We start from the raw sequence: 20,527 nt of genomic DNA on the forward strand, positions 1-20,527 counted from the left end.
AATTAAGATTAATAGTATGTTCTTGTAGAAGCATCACATAATGGGGGGAAACAGAGGCGAGTAGCACTTTATCGAAGAATCGAGGTACGCGTACCGTGACGCTTTTCGCTCCGAAGCCCCTGAAAATGGCATCGATGGCAGTTGGCTGCCTCTGGAATCTCACCTACATCGAAGCTGTGTGCGTCAATCTCCGCGATTTCGATGCGAGTACGGAAACGTGATCTCGATTTTTCTCTTTTATTTCAACTTGTAACATCTCAGAATTGCGCAAGGAAAGGAGGAAGGGGAAGACAATACCTTGTTGGCTGTGCGCTGAGCAAGCGTGGGAAAAGCACGGAGCAAGAAAAGCCAAGGCGGCCGAAATGAAGAACCCACGGCCTCCCCCCCCCTCCCTTGGCGTGCCTTGTTGATGCGGCTAAGGCAATGAATCGCTTGGAACCGGCTTGGCAGATTATGAGTAGTAGTACTACATACTATTAGTTATGACTAGCTGCGTAGGGCGATAATGAGTGAGGCGCAGGAATTAGACGCGGATACACGGGCATCCAAGGCTTCAATTTTGGAGGGCCTTGTTGATGTGATTGTTGGCGTGGTGTAGCTCCTTGTGAGCTGACCACCATCTTCCTGACTTGATTTCCTTCCTTTGTACTGGAAGGCGCTGATCTTGCTTGCTCGAGGCCATCGAAAGAGACCATGTGTGGACACGTAACAAAGACAGAGACTGGGTGTTGTGGCTATTCCGGACCACCATGGCTCGTATAATTGAACGAAGCTGGTCTGCGATGGCTTGGGTCCCTCCTCGTAATATCCGGCTCTTGACAGGCCGGGCGGGGGGGTGGCGGCGCTCCGTAATTCCAGGTACGATCGGAGATGGACTCGATAATACCGTTCATGCCCAATTCGCTTCTTGTCCATCGCAGCCGTTTGGTATCAGGCACATGAGTTGCAAGAGAGCAAAGATCAGCAGGTTGGGATGACGGCTTGTTCAACAACGGCCACGGCCTTGTGCTGGAGCCTCGAGATCAGCGGCGTCTAGACCGCAGCGATCGGGATTGTGCTGCTGATCATCATCGCTTCTTGGACGGACCGACGAAGTCTGTACCCACTGAGGGCCGTTCCATGTCTTGCGTGCCTTGGGGTTCTCGCATGTAGTAGTACTGAGGTAGTACTACCGGGACAGGACAAGTAGGTGTCAATTCGATGGATGGATGGATGGATGTCTCGGTTCTGCAGTCATGGAAGCGATATCAGTGAAGAACGGAGACAGCTGGTCTCGAGGCAACAAGATACATGTAGAGCGACTTGATACCCAACTGTCGCTGACGAGGCTGCTGCTGCGAAGTTGTAGTACATGTCGCTGCTCCCCCTTGCATCTGCTGACGAGTTGCTCAACAGCAGCCCTTGCATCCAGCCGCTTTCCTTGTCCGTCTCGGTAAAGGCATCTGCAAAGAATTGTTGATTCCCTCGAGCGACGGCACACCGCTTGAGGCCAAGGTAAGGCGCCTGGGCTGCTATTCGCCACGGCACCAACACCAACAGCCTAGCTAGTGCTTTTTGTCCTCGGTAATGCTTGTATGAAAGCATTGGATCAAGAGGAATCCCCCTTGTCCCCCTGCTGGCTGCCAACTTACTCGCTTGCTGCTAGTAATTCCTTAGCCGTGGCCCCATCCAATGCGACTACCAGCACTAGCTCTGCTCCCATCTCAGGTACGCGTGGCGCTTGCTGGAGATTTGAACGCCATCAAATCTGTCGAGCCCCATCCGGCCGTTGTCGAGGGCTTTCCCACCCCTGATGATTTGATGGGACTGTGGCGGTTCTGGTTGGCCCGTCCCGCCAGCCATCCCCCATGCGAGCCGCGCCTGGCAAGCCCCGAATTCCCAAGGCCAAGCTTTCAATTGAGAGAGCACTGGCCAACCGACGCTTCAGGAGACTTTGCTGGAGGGGGTTTTTGCATCGTCAGCTATGTACATAGGCACCGAAGCGCTACAGGTGGAAATACCAGGATTGCAGCTTTCCATCTCAGCTATTTTATTACCTACTTACTCAAGATCATACCTCACATAAGGTAACCTATGGACATGTCTGTTGCAGCTTCGTCTTCAACGGGTGTAGCAGACCAGTGAGTTTGATGCCATTCGAAGATGACAGAACCCTGAAAAGGAAGAGAAAAAAAATCAAAAGAGACACATCAGGGATCCCCCCCTCCCCTAGCACTGCAGCCATTTCCCGCTAAAACGACGGCCAGGGGACCTGATGGCGGGCTCGCATCTGCTTGTTCCCAATTTAGCAGTCGAGGCGCCATTAGCAGCGGCCAGACCTGCGCTAACAGGCGAACGGAGACGCTCTGGAGCTGGTCTGGGCTCGAGCTGTTACTGCTCAGAGCTGGAGGTGTTATTACCTGGTAGGTATTATTAGTAGTGCGTTTCGTCTTAGGTTGTCCTTCCTCTGGCCGCGCTCGAATCTCCTCCTCCTCCTCCTCCTCCTCCGTAAACCATCACCACAGGGCCTCAATGCCGCGGCTGGTTGGCTAGCTGGCATTCTCCTCTTCTCTTCTTTTCCATGCGCAGTCTCGCTCGCTTTTGCCCTTTTATGTGTAGGATTTTTCTTGGATTCTGTTTCTTCTTCTGCTTCTGCTTCCTCTTCTTGCTTGGCATCGACTGGTGATGCAGGCCCGCTGCTGACCTGCTCCTCTCGTTCCCACTCCTGGCTTCACGATTCCTTTCTGTTCCGGACCTTGGCATAGTCGCACACGAGGACCAAATCTCGAGCTCGTAGCCTCTCCAAGCTCCGATATCCCGCCGCCTGACTCTCGTCGTTGCTGTTGTCCTTGGATGGTAGTGTTATGGCTATTGGTTCATCCGTGACGAAGCTCTCGACGGCATAGACAGCGCCACGTACTCTCGAACCCCCCCAAGCAGCATTGTCATAGTCGCTGTTGCTTGCCGCTCCGAAGTCGCCCGCCTACCTCGACTTCTGCCAGCTACGCCACTTGGCAAGCCCTCTTCGTTTCCATAGCGCCGCACAGTCCCTGGCATAGGTAGCTTAGGCCTCGCCCTATTCATCACCTCTTCGTAAGCACCAGTATCTGCGCCGTCATGACCTCGACATTGCCGCCCCTCGATTTCGACGATGGAGGACTCCGCATTGTCCTGCTGCCCGAGGCTGAGACCTTGTCGTCTCCGCTCTCTCCAGACTATTCCCAAAGCAAAGCGCCCCCATCGAACACGACGACTCTGAGCTCTGCGCGGTACGGCGAGCACGACCGAGACGCGGGAGACTCCGAATCCGAGGATGATGGTCAAGGCCCGGAGGAGGACGACGATCGGGATTCCGCTTCGACGCCACCGCCGCCAGCGATCCCGGTTCACCCCATCCCGGCCCTGCAGGAAGCCTTCGCCGAGTCGTTGCACGAAGTCATGAGCGGTGTTGCGGTTGAGAAGCCCAAGTTGAGGGCTCTGGATGCCCAGGCCCGCAGAGAGGCTGTGCTTTCGCAAGGGGTTGACGAGCCTGCCTATGATGCCCAGTGGAGGCTCCGGCCCGGGCAGTCACAGCACGAGTTGGCCAAGCTCATTGCTCAGATCTCGTTCGGTGTATACTTGATGCTCAACGGCATGGCCAACAACAACACCCAGGTCGTCAGCATCCTGCAGGGCCACATTGACGAAGTGGACGAGTTTCTCGAGGTCACCATTGAGGATCTCGAGCAGGTCGAGTTGGATCTGAAGAAGCGCATTGATCATTTGATGCTTCCCATGTCCAACGTCACAGTGTTTGAACAGTTGCTCGAGGACCGCAAGTTCCGCAACGAGATACTCCAGGGCAATGAGAAGATTGAGCACATCCTGGCGAGGACCAATGTGGCTATGAAGCAGTGGGACGACGATATCGAAGCCGGCCTACAGACCAGCAATCTTTTCATCAACTGGTTGAACGATCAGGCCGAAGGCCCTTGGCGAGAGAAGCAGCCAGACGTTATTGATATTTTCGACGCCATGAGCGGCAATGCGGAGGGATGGCTCATTGCCTTTGAGAAGATCAGTGACAGCACCGACGACATCAACAGCCTCATTATCCGCCTGATGAACATCATATCCGAGATGGAAAAGAAAGCCGGTGAAGCGAGCCGGAGGACATGGGTAAGCTGCACCCTCCCTTTCGGCGGCGTGTTGATGGCTTTTGAGATACTAGCTAAATCTTGCATTGTAGGCCAACATTACACCATTTACAGCACCCCCTATGCCTAGTTCTTATGATGTTCCGTCCCCGGATATCGAGTACAAGACCGTGCAGGAACATAATCTGCCTACCCCCAGTACTGTTCTGAGCAGTGATTCAGATCAGTTGACCATCAACTCAATGATCGACGGAGACGATACCAGTACCCTCGACTTTCCCTTGCCAGGAGGCCTACCGCTGCTGCCGCCATTCCGTTCCAACCGCCACACCTCGAATGCCTACGCCTCCAACAGCCCCAAGTCGGCCCAGCACTCGGTTGCCCCCAGCCTCGGCAGCAGCTCTCAGCATACTGTCCCAACCACCGCCAATACCTTTGGTTTCGGCAGCCCTAGACCCTCGCCAACGGACACGCATGGGCGACAGGATTCGATTGCGAGTAGCGAACTGAGCGACCCAGAAACGGAGACACCTCGCAGTGAACGCGGGAGCGAGCCAGTCTTCCTTCTCCAGCCGCGCACCTATACACCGCAGCCCCCTGCGCCGCTCCCTTCACCACGGATCAAAGATGCGCTTAGCCACAGCGCTCGCTCGGATTCGCAATCGACGCTCCAGTCACTCCAGTCGGCCCCGTTTACGCCAGCAGATACACAGTCGATGACATGGCGCGACAGCGATATCGTGCAGAGGAGGACGTCCCTCCGGGATCGTGTATCGCAGAAGATGGTTATGCCCGGGGACATACAGATTCCTCCAAGGTCCATAAAGGGCATGGAAATGTATGCCCACTCGCCCGGCACGGCCACGCCAAAGACGATGCGATCCCACCAATTTGACTCGGCGTATGAGTCCGATGCGGAACGCCATGGTCGCCATGCATCAGGTGGCTCTAGCAATATGGAGATGTCCCCTCCGCAGCTCAATGTGATACCCTCGCCACGTTCGGATCGACAACGGTATCGTCCCGTACAAGCCTCGCCGCATTCCCCACTGCAGCAGAGGCCGCACACTGCTGTTGGACATGGCCAGTCTGCCTACCATGGCGGGCCGAATCTGGTACCGCCTCACCACCTTCGCAGCAAGCCGTCCAACGCTGGACTGAGCACGCTGAGCAATGTCGAGTCGGTGACGTACGATGACGGGACGGCGCAAAGCATGCGGACATCCAAGACGGCGGACAACAAACAGCTCAAGAAGAAGAAGAGCAGCGCTTTCGGCTGGCTCAAGAAGGCATTCAGCATGGACGAAGAAGAGCGGGCAGCGTACGAGGCGCGCAAGGCCATGCAGTACCAGCAGAGCTACTATAACGCTGATCCGCCAAAGTTTCTCGACGGCAAGAGGCTGCGGTAGAATATGCAGCACCTTGTCTGGACCAGTTTTCTCTACACGAATTCTCTGATGGAAGAGACCAAGGAAACGAAAGACTTATTCCGGATTGTCCAAAGGACCCGGCACCAAGCCACCCCCTTATGTACGACCTTACACCAGCTTATCAAGCATGCGTTTCCTCATCATATATCACGACGCATATCTCTCTTTAGGGAGGTATTTATGTGGTACCATTTACGTATCAGCGACCAAGCGATTTCCTACTCATCTTTTTTGCGTGTTTCTTGTATTCCATCTTGCGCCTCTTTCCCCCCTTTCCGTTGGTGCGTCATTTCGGGCATTGAATCTCATATCGTATGGCATCATATCATGGCGACGGACAATTTTTTTCTCCTTCTTTTTCTTGAGCTATCAAAAATGAGTCTGTTTACCCTTTTCACTTTTACGCATTGCTTTTCTCTTTGTATACCAAACTCTAGCGCGGCACATATGGTAGGGCATCGTCTTTTTCGAACAATTGAAGTTTCAAGGCCAAAGGGGGGGGACACGAAGGCGGGCGTTCTTACAGCCTGTAAATGTGGAAAGAGAGAAATATATCATGAATTCAATGGGGAGTTCTGCTGAGGGTTTTCAAAACACTCTGATATTCTAAACAGACCAAGAACCAACAAAGCGAACGCTGTGAATATCTTCTCGCCGTGATAGATTCTTGATATACCTCATCGTCTATGTATTCCCGTGTGTCCAACTCATGTACATGCAAAAAATCTCCAACATGGGCTGTGGATCTTTCAATCCAACTCGTCAAGTATCAAACGTCAAAGATAGCAAAGGGGCGTTTCGTAAAAGTCATTCTAATAATGGAGATATACCTACGCATTCATGGGCATCACACCGCCTCGCCTACGCCGTAACTCTTGACCCGGCTAAAGAAAAAGGGCTTGTCGTTCTTGAGCTGGAACTCGGCCCAGTCGCCCGTCAGCTTGTTGTGGCTGCAGAAGCTCCTCCAGACAATCTTGTTGTTCCTGGTGCCCTTGCCTGCGCTGCGCAGCGACAGATCCATGCGGTACATGTACTTTGGACCGACGCCCTCCGTCTCGACGTACAGGTCCGACTCCTGCTCGCGAGGGTCGGCGCTGTCGGGGTGGTCGAGTGCCGAGGACTGGCGCCAGCGGCCCTTGAGGGCCTGGTGCATGACGGCGGAGGGGAGGTGCGCGTTGGGCGCCTCGCGGTGCAGCCGGAGCAGCTCGGGCGTGAGGTGGTGGACGACGTCGGCGGGGGACGTGGTGGTGAGGAGGCTGATGGCGGTGCCGTCGCGGAAGAAGCGCAGGTAGCGGTAGTAGGTGACGATGAGGACGGGATTGCCGCCCCAGACGGCCTGGTTGGTGGCCTGACCCGTGCGGATGTAGTTGACGGTGCTGATGTAGCAGCCGTTGAAGCGGATGCGCGGGCGCGTGCGGAACATGTGCTTCCACGACAGGTACACGCCCGAGTCGACGAGCGACGTCGTGAGGGCGAGGGCGTCGGCGCGGCGGCGCTCCTCGAGCTCCCGCATGCTGACCAGCAGGCCGTCCCCGTCCGCCTCTTCCTGGTCCTCGAGGTCTCCCCACTCGACCGTCTTCTGCCAGTGGCGCGGCATCGCAGTGAAGCCGAACTCGGTGCCGAGGCAGACGCGCTTCCAGATGCGCTGCTCGGTCGCGACGAGGTAGGCGAAGTGCTTGCACACGAGGCTCAGGCGGGCAAAGTCGCCGACGTCGGCCACCGCAACGTCACTGAGAATGTGCACGAGCAGTTCATCCGGCAGCTTGGCGATGTGGCAGGGAGGTGGCGGCGTGTTCTCGATGATGGGAGGCGCGGCTTCGATCTTCAAGCCTTGGAAGCTTTCGATAAGCTCCTCCCAAGTTAGTGGCTGGGGTTCTTCCCTTTCCGGGGGCTTGGAAGTTGCCGTTTTGACTGCGTCGGCTGATGATGCCTTTGATACCCCCGCGGACGAAGCAGTGCCGGCGCCTGCGCCTGTGCTTGTGCTTGTGCCCTTGGTGGACGCGAAACCCTTTGGGAAATGCTTCTCACGATATGCCATGTCTACTCGATGGTCTAGCTTGACAGGCAAAGTTAGCATTAGATGTCACCGGAGCATCCTCTTCATCCTTCATAGAGACTTACTCGATAAGCCTGTCTATAAAGACGTAGACTCTCTCCCATGTTGCCCTGCGCCTCCTTCTCCATGGCTTTCTCATAATGATCCAAGGCCGAAACCAGCGGCTTCTCATCATGCTTGCCAGGAGCATCTGAAAGCAGATGCCCTCCGGAGGACGGCGGAGGAAGGGTATCAAAAGTCTGGCCGTGGAGATAGTATTCGTCATCTTCAAGGGCTGGTAGGGTCTTCTTGGCGATTGTCGGACTTGAAGGGCCCGTGTGCTTTCTCGGCCTTGCAGTGGTACTAGGCGGGATGGCGGCAGAAGATGAAGACGAAGCCGCCCCGGCCTCATGGGATGCTGAGCCTACACTCTCTTTTCGCGACTGCAAATCGGAGATCCATTGCTGACGGAAGGATTCCAGCTCCGCATTGGACATTTGTTCACGGCCCTCTGGAGCCATGGCGGATGTGCTTGTTGTAATTGGACGAGGAACGGTGTCCGATATGGCCGAGCGCGGGGAATCTGAGGGCCTGCACGGAGTTGATTGCTAATTCGCTGCCTATAGGTGCTGGAGCGAGGATGGAGTTCATTCGAGCTTACGCAAAGATGAGGCGAGAATCACAGGTAAAGGTATGGCTAATGATGTGAGGATGAGTGCAGTATGAGGATGGCTAACGATTTTACTTTATATCTGTAATGTGTGCAATGATTGAGGGCGTCGTGATGGGAGATGGATGTTGTCAGATGGAATAAGGTATGCAATCACTCGGTCAAGGCAATGCGCGCCCCTGGAGGTTTGACTCGATCGGCCAGTGACAGCTTACTAACGCGCGGTACCGAGGTACCTAAGGTACAAGTACAGCCTGTCTGCACAGTCAGCTTCCACTGAAAGGCAAGAACGAGTGCAGCTCTGCAAGGGACCCCGTTATCTTATCGCGAATTATCAATCGCCACCCAGCTGGCCAATCACAGCGCTGGGTGACATCATCGGTTACTCGCGGGTCCAGATTCATCTCCGGCAGCGGCGCGGAGGCGGGCGAGAAAAAAAAATTACAGTACTAAAGGACAGAGGAAAGATAAGAGGAAAAAGAAGACGGCGAGAGAAAATCTCGTTTGGGGCAATTGATGCGCTATACTCGAACTAGCACTTGTCTCTAGCCTCAATCCTAGCAGCGCCTCAACCCAGTTTAGCAGCATTTCCATTATGTTAGCAGCAGAGCTATGACTACTCCATTCCATAGTCTTGACGACCAACTTTCTCTGTTTTCCCTCGTTCGTCTCTCCTCATCCTTCATCATCGATATCCCACACTCTCGCCGCATCGCCTCGCATCACTGCTGAAGCACCTGCCATCGCTTCCGCACACGCACCAACACCTGTTTGACACGATCTGAGCTGGTCCGAGCATCTCCGAGAGAGCGGCCACTTCGCACCATTCCTCACGGGCCGAGCACTCGGCTGCTCGCTCAGTCGTTGCCCCCCCGCCACTGACATCGACGGGCTCTCGGCATGGGATCCCTTTCAGCCTCTGTTGTGCACAGCTCCGACAGCCAGAACTACGACAGGATAGACGGAGACTCGTTCGCCATGTCTGGCATGGGCGCGCAGGACGGCGATGGAGGCAACGCCATTCCAGATATCACGGCTGGCCAGAAGATGGTGTCGGCCATGTCGGGAAGCTTGTTGACGTCGCTGCTCGGTGAGCAAGCCTTTTGATATCACCGACATGAGGCGAAACCCCAACATGTGCTGACCTCTTTTCCCCCTTGTAGTGACTCCGTTGGACGTCGTCCGAGTGCGGCTCCAGTCGCAATCATCGACCAAGACCGCAACGACTGCCGCCAGGACCGTCGACTTTTCTAGGCTGATGCGAACAACCACCAGCCTCACGCCCGTGCAAAGCGCCGAACTGGGCGTCACAGCGTGCTGCCGCGAGGTTTTTTTCGCAGGCGGCTCCATTGATTACTGTCTCGCCGTTCCCAAGCTTGAAGGCATCCCGGCACCGAGCGGCGTCGCCGCGGCCGACTGCGCGGTAGAAGAAGTCCAGAGGAAGACATATAACTCGACGATTGACGGGCTGCGCAAGATCGCTCGCAATGAAGGATTCACAACGCTGTGGAGGGGCCTCTCACCCACACTCGTCATGACCATCCCCGCCAACATCATCTACTTCACAGGATACGACTGGCTGCGGTTTAACCCCGTCAGCCCGTTCTCCCACTTCTCGGACGATTACGCACCCCTGGTTGCCGGATCTGCCGCCCGACTTGTTGCGGCAACAGCCGTCAGCCCTATCGAGCTCATTCGCACCCGTATGCAGGCTGCCTCTGGGTCAACAACGAACCATCTGGTCGAGACCTTTAACGGAATTAGGTCCATGGTCGCCTCTCATGGCTACACTTCGCTTTGGCGGGGGTTGACGCTCACGCTGTGGCGAGATGTACCATTCTCTGGCCTCTACTGGTGGGGTTACGAGTCGATACGAGCAAGACTATCGGATCTTCGCGAAGAACGCCAGGGCAGGCCGTTGACCCGCGACACACTCGACGGTCTCAGGGGCACGACGGCGCGGCGTCGTTCGCAGAGTCGAGAGAAGTCTACGCAGACGTTCCTCGACAGCTTTACTGCCGGTGCCATCTCTGGTGCTCTTGCGTCGATACTGACCATGCCTTTTGATGTCGGCAAGACGCGCACACAAATCTATCACAACTCTCCCCACCGGCTTACTGGAAGTGCTCCGGCGCCGGAGGAACAGAATATGATGCGGTTGCTGTGGCACATCTTCAAGACAGAAGGCTTCCCTGGTCTGTGGCGGGGCTGGATCCCGCGAACTCTCAAGGTGGCGCCAGCCTGCGCCATCATGATCAGCAGCTACGAAGTGGGCAAGCGAGCGTTTCGAGGCGTCAATGAGCGTGCCAGAGAAGAGAGCTTTGCCAGAAAGAACTGAAGAAGATATCAAGAAAGAAGGGGAGGGTAATGGCTGGCTGATTGGTAATCCGGCGTTTTGTTTGCTTTCTACGGCGTTTGACACAGCAGGACGGGACTGCTGAGGCGGCGCACCTTTGTGGCATTTCCTTTTTCGCATTGCAGCTTGGATTGGCGACACTCCTATTCTTTGTCGGGCGAGGATCTAGACTGTTTTAGACTAAAACTGCGGTGTGTACGATAGTGTCTGACTATGATGTTGATGTCGATGAATACGATTCACGTCCCCTATACCTAGAGCCGTTGAAGCTGCGATGTGATGTTGAAGCTTCGATTTGATATCGCTTTGTGAGTAATATGCACTTACGGGGGCCGCGAGCTCTTAGCGCTTCTATCAAGGTGCATAGCCCGAAGTACCTCGCCAGTAGCAGCTTGCTAAGAAAAAAAGTTGAGCTCTGAACTCTGTGAGACATCTCTTGATATATACCAGTCACTTACACTGGACTCGGTCTCATAAGCAAACATATACAACCAAGCTTGACAGAAGTGCTCTTGTAACTCTCTTCTTTCAAAGTCTTGAATACCATAAAACACCGAGGTGCCTCGGAGTCGCGCACAAAGGCACCAACAGACGCCAACTCCTCACCATCGTCTTATACAACACCGAGAAAAAAATAAAATGTACACCCTCACCAACATCGACCAATACCACTTCCCCAGGAGCGCCCCCGACTCCGAAACATACGTCCTCGAAGCCCACCGCACGGCCTCGGGCCTCGCCACCGTCTCCTCCGACCAGGCCCTCTCGCTCTTCGACCCGTCCCGCGTCGGGAGGGGCCCCCTGGCGAGCCTGCGGACGGAGCACGGCAACGTCACGACGCTGAGGGTGTTTGACGCGGCGACGGGCGTGGTCTGTACGGCGGGCGAGGACGGATCGGTGGGGGTGTGGGATTTGAGGGCCGGTGCGAGGGTTGCGCGGTTTCAGGGTGAGTTTGATCTTTTTTTTTTCTTTCATCATGGCTGGGAGTTTTTTGAATGAGAGGATGAGAAGAGGAGGATTGAGTGATGAGGATGAACAGAGGGGGATTTGAGTTGAGGCTTTGTGCTGACCATGATGCTTGATGACAACAAAAACAGCGGGACAAGCTTCAATACTGTCCATGGCTTGTAGTCCGAGCACGCAGACCATTGCCGTGGGCACCGAGCTGGAGCACCACGTAGCCTCAATACACCTGTGGTAAGAAAAGACAAAATGCCCCCCAAATCTCATCGCTCATCACACAAGTTTCTTCATCATCTAAACAAAAGAAAAATAATCTCTTCTTCCCAACAGGGACGTCCGCTCGACCCCCTCCCCAAAAGCAACCTACTCCGAAGTCCACAGCGACGACATCACATCCCTCGCCTTCCACCCCTCGCGCCCCCAGATCCTCATCTCGGGCTCGACCGACGGCCTCGCCAGCGTCCACGACACCTCCGTCCCCGACGAGGACGAGCTCACCGTCCAGACGCTCAACCACAACGCCTCCATCCACGACGCCGCCTTCCTCAACGACACCGAGGTCTTTGCCCTCTCCCACGACGAGTGCTTCGCCGTGTGGGACGTCGCCGAGGACAGGGTGGGCGGCGACGCCGTCAAGGACTTTGGCGACTTGAGGAGGGTCCTCGGGTGTCAGTACGTGGCCAACGTGGTGACCAAGGTGGATGGGAGCGGTGCGATTTTGGGGGCTGGCGCGCAAGAGTATGTATTTTTTCTTCTCCTTCTTTCTCCTTTCTTTGCTGTTTTTTCCCCCCTCTTCTTTTATATTACATGGTTTGATGTCGGGAGAGAAACTCTTGATCACATTGCTTACAGAGTTATACCACGCAGCAAACAAAACTTTGAGCTCGTCTTCCTCTCCAAGGCAGCGAACAACGAATGGGCCCTCGACCTCGACAACAGGGTGGTCCTGCCCGGCTCTCACGGCAGCGAGATTGTGCGTTCTTTCTGCTTCTTCGACGATGAGCAGGTCGTCTTCACGACGGGAGAGGACGGAAACGTCAAGGCATGGAGGGCGGGCTGAACATTCACTAGACATATGAAACTGAGCAATCAAACAAGAGTAACAAGGTTTAATCCTCCCTCTTGGCCATTGAGCGAAGGTGTTTTATCTCGTTGTATTATCTAGCTCAAGAGAAGCTTTCCATTTCATCGAGCGCGTTTGCACATCATCTGACACCTGTAATGTCACTATTGTAAAAACGCCTTCCTCTTCATCTGCCAGCACCGAGGAAGATGCCTTGACCCATTCCAATTTGTGAGAGGCTCTCGATTCGGCTGGTTATGACTTGTTGAGTGCCGGTGGAACACATGCGCCAATACACCGAATTGCTAGTGTGTGAACAGATCATCTGCCAAAGAAGCTCCCCTTCGGCCCTTGGCTTCCGACCGCTCGGTCCCGCATATGAACAGCTTGCAGTGTCTGGTGAGAAAGTAAGATGGCTCTGTTCAAACCTGCCGTAATCGCATAGCACAGCCTTCAAGCGAAGGAGTAACGTTGGCCCTTGAACCGCCTCCTCCAGGTAGATACGGGCTGTAAGACGCCCCGTGAAATTGCGTATATGTCGACCATGATGACTCCACAACTCCATTGCAGAAACCAATCTGCCCCTCGATGCATCTCCCATATCCTCAATTGACCCATCAGCCAAACTTGTCGTGCTTGTTCTTGACTTTAATCTCCAGCAACCGCTCGTGGTAATCGCCCTCCCGCTTGGCCCTCTTGAGCATCCGCACCTCCTCCTCGTCCAGCCTCCGCCCCGCCGCCTCCTCCAGCTCGCGCCGGCTAATCTTGGACTTTTCGCGCTCCTCCTTGGACGTCCTGATGCGCGGCTTGAACCGGGCCTGCATGCGGATGCGCAGCGTCGTGTTGAACGTGATGGCGTCGGCGTCGCCCCGGACTTCGGCCGGCGGCGCGTTCGGCTTGGTCGACGTCGTCGGCTTGATGGTCAGGAATGTGTCGCGCAGCGTCTGGATCTGGAACGTGCCCGGCGTGTCGGCGGTGGCGATGACGTTGAACGACTCCAGGGGGGAGACGGCTTCAGAGGTTGCCGAGAGCTGGCCAATCTTGTCGCAGGCGAGATATCTGCATCACATCGTCTCAATTAGCAGTCCATTCAAGCGTATCAGATCTAGAGCCCTCCGGATGTATCATCGCAACATACCTCCCATGATGCCCCTTGAAGCGAAAGTGCTCTGTCCCGGCAACCCGGTTCGCAACCCAAACCTGCCTCACGTCGTGCGGCTCCGCGCTCGCCGGATTGCCGTCCACAATGTTCTCAATCGGCAGCGCAAACACCTTGCCGCCGGCGTCGCACGCCAGCGCAGACGGCTTGTCCGTGGGCAGCACGATCATGACCGGCCCGACCACGTCCGCGACCGTGTCCGCAGACACCCAGCTGTCGTCGTTGGCCTGGTCCTCGTCGTCATTGCCTTCGGTGCGGACCAGCTTCTTCTGCTGCCTGCTGCTGGACTCGCCCGCCTCGTCGTCGTCGGCGCGATCCGCGGCGGCGCGCTTCCGCTTCTTGGGCTTCTTGTCGCCCTTGAAGGTCAGCGGCTTGACCATTTTTGATGCTTGATACGAGGAGCCCTGATGTCAAGAACGGGCGGCGGCCAATTGGAAACCTCGGCTCGCGTCGGGGGGGGGGGGGCTGTGAAAATGCAAGAGAAAAAGGGACAAGGGCGCGTTCGACAGCGACAAGACGGACGACGGAATTGCTAATGCGTGTTGCCTGTCCTGGGTAGCTTTACGCGGGATTCGCTCGTGTGCTCATGAAGATGCTCCAAGCCTGTTTAGTGTGAGAGCTACGAAATCGCCGGAAGCTCCAAAGAAAGAGCGGCGAACGGCGAGCTCCATCTGCTTCCGGCCGGGGAATTACGTAAGCCCATGCGAAGCTCCGTCCTTAGCCGTTCTTTCTGCTTCCCCATTGGAATCTGCTGCGTCTTTGCAGCCGCTGATTTGTCTCGAGAAACTGCTTTGCCCCTCCCCCACCACAAAAGTCCACAATATCGTTCAGTCGAAGAAAAGAAGAGCAGACTGATAGTTCACGCGGTAATAGTAGTGGTAATCGTGATAAGGTATTACTAGTTGAAGGTACGGAACAACCCCTCGTTCTTCCTTCCTTTGGGGCGTGGAGGAGCGGAACTGGCGCCGTTCGATGGTGGCTGGCGGGCCTCGGTCTTTTCTTGCTCTGGCTTTGGGGGCGAGGATGCGAACCGACGTTCTGCTTCGCCCTTCCTTTTTCTCTGCCACGGCCCCTCGCACCGCCTGAAGGATCCAACGATCGATCCTTTTCTTCCGCCATCTCTCCACCCCCGTGATTTCTGCCTTTCCACTCCTTGTTCTCTTTTGTGGCCATCTGCCAACGCAATCCTCCAGTCAGCAGCTGACGTCCCTCACGTCCAATCTTGTATAATCGCCTCGGCAGGCATGGCTCCCCTGGCTCAGGCTGTGACAGTGTCCCTCAAGGATTTGCAGAATGGTATGAAGAGACTCTGTGCCTATTCCGCCATGCCCGCCCTGTCCACCTGCACCATCATACTGCCCGCTCTGTATAAGTCGGCCGCTCCAACAGCGGGTAGCAGAGTATGAATGGATGGCTCGATGGATTGAAACACTGCTACCCACTCAAAGTCGCAGTCATACTCCCACTGACCCTTTGCCTTCACTCTCATCCTCATTCCAACTCCCACTCTCGCACAAGCACAAGCACACAAACCCGCACTCTCAGTCACACCCATCGCCGAGCCTTCACACGTGTCGCTGTAACCCTTGGCTTACACAGCAATCTACCCTCCAGGAAACGTCTCCTTTGAGACTCTGCAACAGGCCTTTGGCCCTGATTCTTTGGGCATCCTAGTGGTCAAAGACGTCCCACAAGAGTTTGCGCAGCTGCGCCATCTCGCCTTGTCATATGGATCCTATTTGGGAAACCTACCCAAAGAGGAACTAGGTAAGTGTCTGTCCTGTTTCTTTTTCAGCCACCGAGGAGTGAGGAACATAACGGGGGGAAGCCAGGCAGCTAGTTTCCTTCTCGTGTTCATCACCCTATGACACAATCAGCGAACGCTTACCATCGCTTTACAGACAAGCTGGAAAACGCCCAAGCCAAGTACCTTACCGGCTGGTCTCTGGGCAAGGAGACGCTCAAGAATGGGCAGGCAGACACTTTCAAGGGATCATTCTACGCCAACTGCGCCTTTTACGTGAACCCTAGCCTGGAATGCGCCGAGCCCACGGCTGAGTTCTCGCCAGAGACCTTCCCAGAGTACCTGTCGCCCAACATCTGGCCCGCGGAGAATGTGCTCCCCGGCATGAAGCCGGCAGTGACGAGCCTCTGCCGCCTCATTATCGACGTTGCCGTCTTGGTGGCGCGCGCTTGTGACCGCTTTGCCGAGAAGGAGATTCAGGGGTACCCCAAGGGCTACCTGGAGCACGTCGTCAGCACCTCCAACACCACCAAGGCGAGGCTGCTGCACTATTTCCCTCAGGGGGCGTCCGAGGCGGCATCCACTGCGGCAGAGGGCGATGAGGACGACTGGTGTGGCACCCATCTCGATCATGGCTGCTTGACCGGACTCACATCTGCCATGTTCATCGACGAGAAGAAGGTCGACCCCACGGTGCCTCCTACGGCAGACTTGACCAGCCTCAACGGCGCCTCTCTGCCTCCGCTAGAGGAACTGCCTGCATCGCCTGACCCCGCCGCCGGCCTCTACATCAAGTCTCGAACGGGCGAGACAGTGCAGGTCAAGATCCCCCGTGACTGTATCGCGTTCCAGACGGGCGAGGCTCTGGAGCGCATCACTGCAGGAAAGTTTAAGGCGGTGCCGCACTTTGTGAGGGGGGTCAGGGCCAGTGTGAGCGACGGGAGGGTGGCGAGGAATACGCTGGCTGTCTTCACGCAGCCCAATCTGGACCAGGAGGTTGATATTGAGCAGCACTTGACGTTTGGCGAGTTTGCCAGAGGGGTCGTGACCAAGAACACCGTTTCCTAAGCTGGGCTGTCTTGCATTGTGGCTTCAGATAGCTGTAATGTGAAAAGCTGAATACAATGTGACTGCTTGGCTGAATGGCTTCTTCTTGTCACATATCGCACTGTCAATGACAGACACCACACGCACGCACCCGCATAAGAGAATATAGTATTCGTAGTTGTGCAGCCTCGGCTTGCTGCTGCGCTGCTCCTGCACCCGTCGCTTCAATGCAGTGAAATGTATGCTGTTGGGAATGTCTCTAGTGCCAGAAGCAGGGTAGAAGCCTCCACGAGAGTCAATACCGGCCACCCCGTGCCCGCCTCACCGGCTGCAGTCAGTCAGTGTCGCACATACGCAGGGGCCCTTGCAGGCACAGCATCCTGTTCCTGCAAGTATGTATGGCTACTGCAAGCAAGATTCCCGTTGTGATGGACAGCGACAGCTGCAATCCAACTGCAACTCTTTTACCCTCTTTGTCTTTTGGAGTGGGGAGGAGGGGACCCTCCTCGTGGCACTGCCGGAGACTATGGCCATCCACGTGGTGGGGAGACACAAAGCCAGACTCCATGTATCATCTTACTCGCACAAGTACTGACCCGTCTGAGTTGTAGCTTGCTCAATAACATGTCATTTCTCCCCATGGATGCCTATTGCTAGATCAAGTTAAAGGCGAGGGCGAGCAGCCAGCCTCGTTTGGCCCCCAGACGCCGGTGTCGACCAAACAAAAGACGTCATTCCTCAGTTGGATTCGATAGATTGGGAATGCCGGGCGGGCTAGAGTGGAAGTGGGCTAGCCATTGCTGAGCCGCCCTGCTCTCCCTTCAACCTCACCTGAGCAGCCATGATGCGGGAAAGATGCAGAGAATCACAACCATGTTTGCATTCCATGGGGGCTTCTCCACTGCTCGCCGAAGGGTAATGGGAACGAGCGGGGCGCGAGCTGCACGGATGCCGCGGCTGGTGGCATTGGACGAGTTCAGCTGGCGGTGGCATTGGCGCAAGGGTGAGGCAGCTCGCCATCAGCTCGGTCAGGGCCGGGCAGACACGGCGGGCCCAGCTGTGCTGGGAGCATCGTGCTCAGGGCCTTCAAAGGGCAGTCCCAGCCGCGCGGAACCTAGATGAGCGAATGGCGGCGCGAGGGCGGACCGACCAACGGGAAACAATAGCCGCGGGCCGGATGGTGGAATCTCGTCAAAGTGGCTCGAGTGCTTGTCTGCCTGGAGGGAGTTGCGCTTTGGGGGTTAGTCAGTGCTGTGTGCTTCGTACCCGGTAGATGGCATGTCATTGCCCGCTTCTCAGCCATTGAGCGATGGAGAAAGAGGCAGGAAATACGCTCACGCTACCGTTTGCTGACTGCTCAGGTGATGATGAGGAAGACGTCACAAAAGACAGAAGACAGAAGACGGGAGACGAGGGGGATGAGGTGGAAGAAGAAGAAAGAAGCTCGAAGCTAATGATGGACACGACGGGTTCTGTCGCTTGGCGTTGCGCAGGCAAGGCGGCCAGGACCCCGCGCCTCCCCTCAGAACTGGATTGCTCCTGCCATAGATATCCCGGCCAGCAAAGCCAACGTCATCTTGGTAAATTGTTTTTGCCTTCTCTCTGTTGGCAGGTTAGTCATGCAAGGTACCCTGATCTCTACATTGTTTCTGCATATCTCCGTCTTCTGTATCTGCCGAGTCTCACAACCGCAAGAGTCAGGAACAACAGCGCAAAACCTCCGGACTGGCGGCCAACAGCCAACAGCTGAAAGTACATGCAAAGCCCCCAACGAAGACGACGAAAAGATACTAGCGAGGTGCAGCAAGCATCACAAGCCACAGCCCGATTGGGTTATTACACGGCCTGACCACTGGAAGATTCGGCCAGCCCTACCCTTCTGCCTCCCGCGAGCTAGGCCCAGCCCGGCAGCACGTCAGTGGCCAACCAGCGAAGCGAAATCCCTGCTGTCGATTTCGATATATTGCTGCTAGCGCTGCGTATAGCCGCAAATCAGAAGCGAAAGCCAACGCAGATGAACGGGAGGCAGAGCAGAAGTAGAACAAGGGGAGCAGATGCATCACATCCATGCGGCCGCCAACCCGCCCGCTGCAGCGGTTTCGGCAGATTCTAGCTTTGGCGTTGCTCAGCCGATTGTACGATATCTCACTCTCGAGAAGATCCTTGTTCCAGCGTGATAGCCTATGGGTATGAGTGTTACTATTCCCGATAATTCCTGCCGAGTATAAGCGCCTCTTACTAAGTGCAAGTTAAAATAGAGCCCAGTGCAAAATGCAGTCAAAAAGAGCTCAAGGAGCAAGAGCAAGAAGATAAGATATGTACTCAACCTCAGAAGAGGGATGGGTAAGGTAGGTTTCTCCCATCCTCCACCACAGAGGGGGCAGTAGATACGGGGACGGTTCGGAAGACGTGCCGCGAACACACAAGCAGCACAAGCAGCAGCGAGCAGTTCCCTGCGATTGGGGCTGAGGCTGGGTGGAAAATATTCAGAGCGGCTGATTGTGATGACGCTACATGTGGTGGGGGAGTGAGTGACACACAGCTTCAGTTTCTGTCCTTGTCGTCCAAGTTGCACCAGTTGAGACCGAGATGGGGTGCGAATGGTCGACTCCGTTGGTGATCACGATTCCAATCTAACCCTATCATGTATCTAGTTACGCGGTGAGCCAGCAGCCGAGCTGTGACGGTTGTCAACATGTAGGTGCAGTTGTGTCCTCAATTGGGCTGTGTTGAGCTCTAGAGCGAGGCGTGCACATCCAATTGCGACGGCTAGGACTCCCACCAACCCGGGAAGAGTCAGTAGACATTGTCTGCAATACGGGGCACACCACTCGTCAGTCACCTCTCACTGCCTGCTAAGAATCACCGTGGATTCGTACCGGGATAGGTATGCAAGTACTAGGTATGTATGCTAGCTAGCTAGCACCGTCATATTGTGACAAAGTATCGCTCACGGCGTCATCTTTGTCCACCTTGGCACAGCAGGAGAGCTGGGCTTAGGCCAAGACGAGGCATAAGATCAACTGAGACATTTCACGCCCAAAATAAGTCGAAGACATGGCGGGAAGAGAAGCGCGGCTCTCGGCCCCGAAGCTTTCTTTTTATGGCAACAAGGCGAGACATTCTAGAACTTCCCGCGTGTGTAACGAGTGACAATGATGATGATGACCCTTTACGATGACTCTCTTCCCCCCCTTTCAGGCGGTAAGTCGGCAACACGGTAGAAGAAGAGTCGTACCGGCCGCAATCCGCGCCCACTCGTCGTTGCGTACCTTGCAGTAAGGTAAGGTACTTTCGTAAACGGTTCCAACGACGGTGGAGGTGCAGTCGCCCTTGGATTGTGGCCCCCCAAAATAAACCGCCAGCCGTGCATCTCGCATATTGTTTACCGCATTTTGGGTTTCGATGTGCCAGCGCTGCAATATATTCGAGGAAAATGATGGAATTGAACTCTTGAAAGTATACCAACGACGACACCAAGACATGAAGAAAGTCAAAAAACAGACCCCAAATATCAGGCCCCCTCGGTGAAGATGCCCGCGGCCTATTTCCTCTTCGGGTAATAGCCCTACTTCCAGGCATCACTCATCATATTCACTGCCAAATTCTCTCATGACCGGGACAGACCAAGAAGAAACAAGACACGTGAGAGGAATAATCGCCTCAGATATCCAGAGCATAAGAGAAAGGAAGAAGTAAAACACAAAAAACCAGAATAAAGGCGCCAATCAACGCAAGGCGGCCAATCGAGTCATCCAGATCATCGGATCCCTCTCCCATGCACACCATTACGCCCATACGCCCCCTCCTCCCCATCAGCCCTGTCTGTCTGATCCTCACCAGAATCCTACCAATGAGCAAGCCACGGAGCTGTTCTACACACAAAGCTTCAGGTGAAGGGACAGGGGAAGAATAGCAGTAGCTCATACTACTAGCATCACAATA

General features: G+C 55.4%; 6 protein-coding genes across 6 annotated transcripts; 4 read left to right on the top strand and 2 right to left on the bottom strand.

The window, feature by feature from the left end:
* The first annotated feature begins 3,072 nt into the window (after positions 1-3,072).
* BBK36DRAFT_154349 (hypothetical protein) lies at positions 3,073-5,542 on the top strand. The gene is made up of 2 exons (XM_024897625.1): positions 3,073-4,137; positions 4,208-5,542. Exons 1-2 carry the CDS (start codon positions 3,097-3,099, stop codon positions 5,522-5,524), a joined length of 2,358 nt encoding a protein of 785 aa, XP_024752075.1. The 5' UTR covers positions 3,073-3,096; the 3' UTR covers positions 5,525-5,542.
* An 850-nt stretch (positions 5,543-6,392) lies between these two features.
* On the bottom strand, positions 6,393-8,118 carry BBK36DRAFT_154355 (hypothetical protein; the record flags this gene model as incomplete). The annotated part of the gene is made up of 3 exons (XM_024897626.1): positions 7,667-8,118; positions 7,495-7,601; positions 6,393-7,425 (listed from the first exon to the last, which is right to left on the bottom strand). Exons 1-3 carry the CDS (start codon positions 8,099-8,101, stop codon positions 6,393-6,395), a joined length of 1,575 nt encoding a protein of 524 aa, XP_024752076.1. The 5' UTR covers positions 8,102-8,118.
* A 1,119-nt stretch (positions 8,119-9,237) lies between these two features.
* On the top strand, positions 9,238-10,588 carry BBK36DRAFT_1166647 (mitochondrial carrier; the record flags this gene model as incomplete). Its single annotated transcript, XM_024894943.1, has 2 exons — positions 9,238-9,340; positions 9,414-10,588. The coding sequence occupies 2 exons, from the start codon at positions 9,238-9,240 to the stop codon at positions 10,586-10,588; spliced, it is 1,278 nt and encodes a 425-aa protein (XP_024752077.1).
* Positions 10,589-11,245: 657 nt separating this feature from the next.
* BBK36DRAFT_1157007 (guanine nucleotide-binding protein beta subunit-like protein) lies at positions 11,246-12,629 on the top strand (the record flags this gene model as incomplete). Its single annotated transcript, XM_024893978.1, has 4 exons — positions 11,246-11,552; positions 11,704-11,803; positions 11,900-12,307; positions 12,437-12,629. The coding sequence occupies 4 exons, from the start codon at positions 11,246-11,248 to the stop codon at positions 12,627-12,629; spliced, it is 1,008 nt and encodes a 335-aa protein (XP_024752078.1).
* Positions 12,630-13,249: 620 nt separating this feature from the next.
* On the bottom strand, positions 13,250-14,171 carry BBK36DRAFT_1113459 (actin-crosslinking protein; the record flags this gene model as incomplete). The annotated part of the gene is made up of 2 exons (XM_024889918.1): positions 13,250-13,691; positions 13,771-14,171. 2 exons carry the CDS (start codon positions 14,169-14,171, stop codon positions 13,250-13,252), a joined length of 843 nt encoding a protein of 280 aa, XP_024752079.1.
* A 712-nt stretch (positions 14,172-14,883) lies between these two features.
* Positions 14,884-16,637, top strand: BBK36DRAFT_1134546 (Clavaminate synthase-like protein). Its single transcript, XM_024892345.1, has 4 exons — positions 14,884-14,919; positions 14,967-15,087; positions 15,406-15,558; positions 15,693-16,637. The coding sequence occupies exons 2-4, from the start codon at positions 15,036-15,038 to the stop codon at positions 16,601-16,603; spliced, it is 1,116 nt and encodes a 371-aa protein (XP_024752080.1). The 5' UTR covers positions 14,884-14,919; positions 14,967-15,035; the 3' UTR covers positions 16,604-16,637.
* The last annotated feature ends 3,890 nt before the right edge of the window (positions 16,638-20,527 follow it).

Source organism: Trichoderma citrinoviride (assembly GCF_003025115.1).
Source record: "Trichoderma citrinoviride strain TUCIM 6016 unplaced genomic scaffold BBK36scaffold_3, whole genome shotgun sequence".
NCBI classification, from domain to species: domain Eukaryota; kingdom Fungi; phylum Ascomycota; class Sordariomycetes; order Hypocreales; family Hypocreaceae; genus Trichoderma; species Trichoderma citrinoviride.

Excerpts from the sequence above, each read along its gene's own strand:
- BBK36DRAFT_154349 (XM_024897625.1), top strand. The coding sequence starts at position 3,097 with ATGACCTCGACATTGCCGCCCCTCGATTTCGACGATGGAGGACTCCGC. Across the intron at positions 4,138-4,207 it reads AAGCGAGCCGGAGGACATGG|GCCAACATTACACCATTTAC; the intron begins GTAAGCTGCACC and ends CTTGCATTGTAG.
- BBK36DRAFT_1134546 (XM_024892345.1), top strand. The coding sequence starts at position 15,036 with ATGGCTCCCCTGGCTCAGGCTGTGACAGTGTCCCTCAAGGATTTGCAG. Across the intron at positions 15,088-15,405 it reads CCTCAAGGATTTGCAGAATG|GAAACGTCTCCTTTGAGACT; the intron begins GTATGAAGAGAC and ends TCTACCCTCCAG. Across the intron at positions 15,559-15,692 it reads CCTACCCAAAGAGGAACTAG|ACAAGCTGGAAAACGCCCAA; the intron begins GTAAGTGTCTGT and ends ATCGCTTTACAG.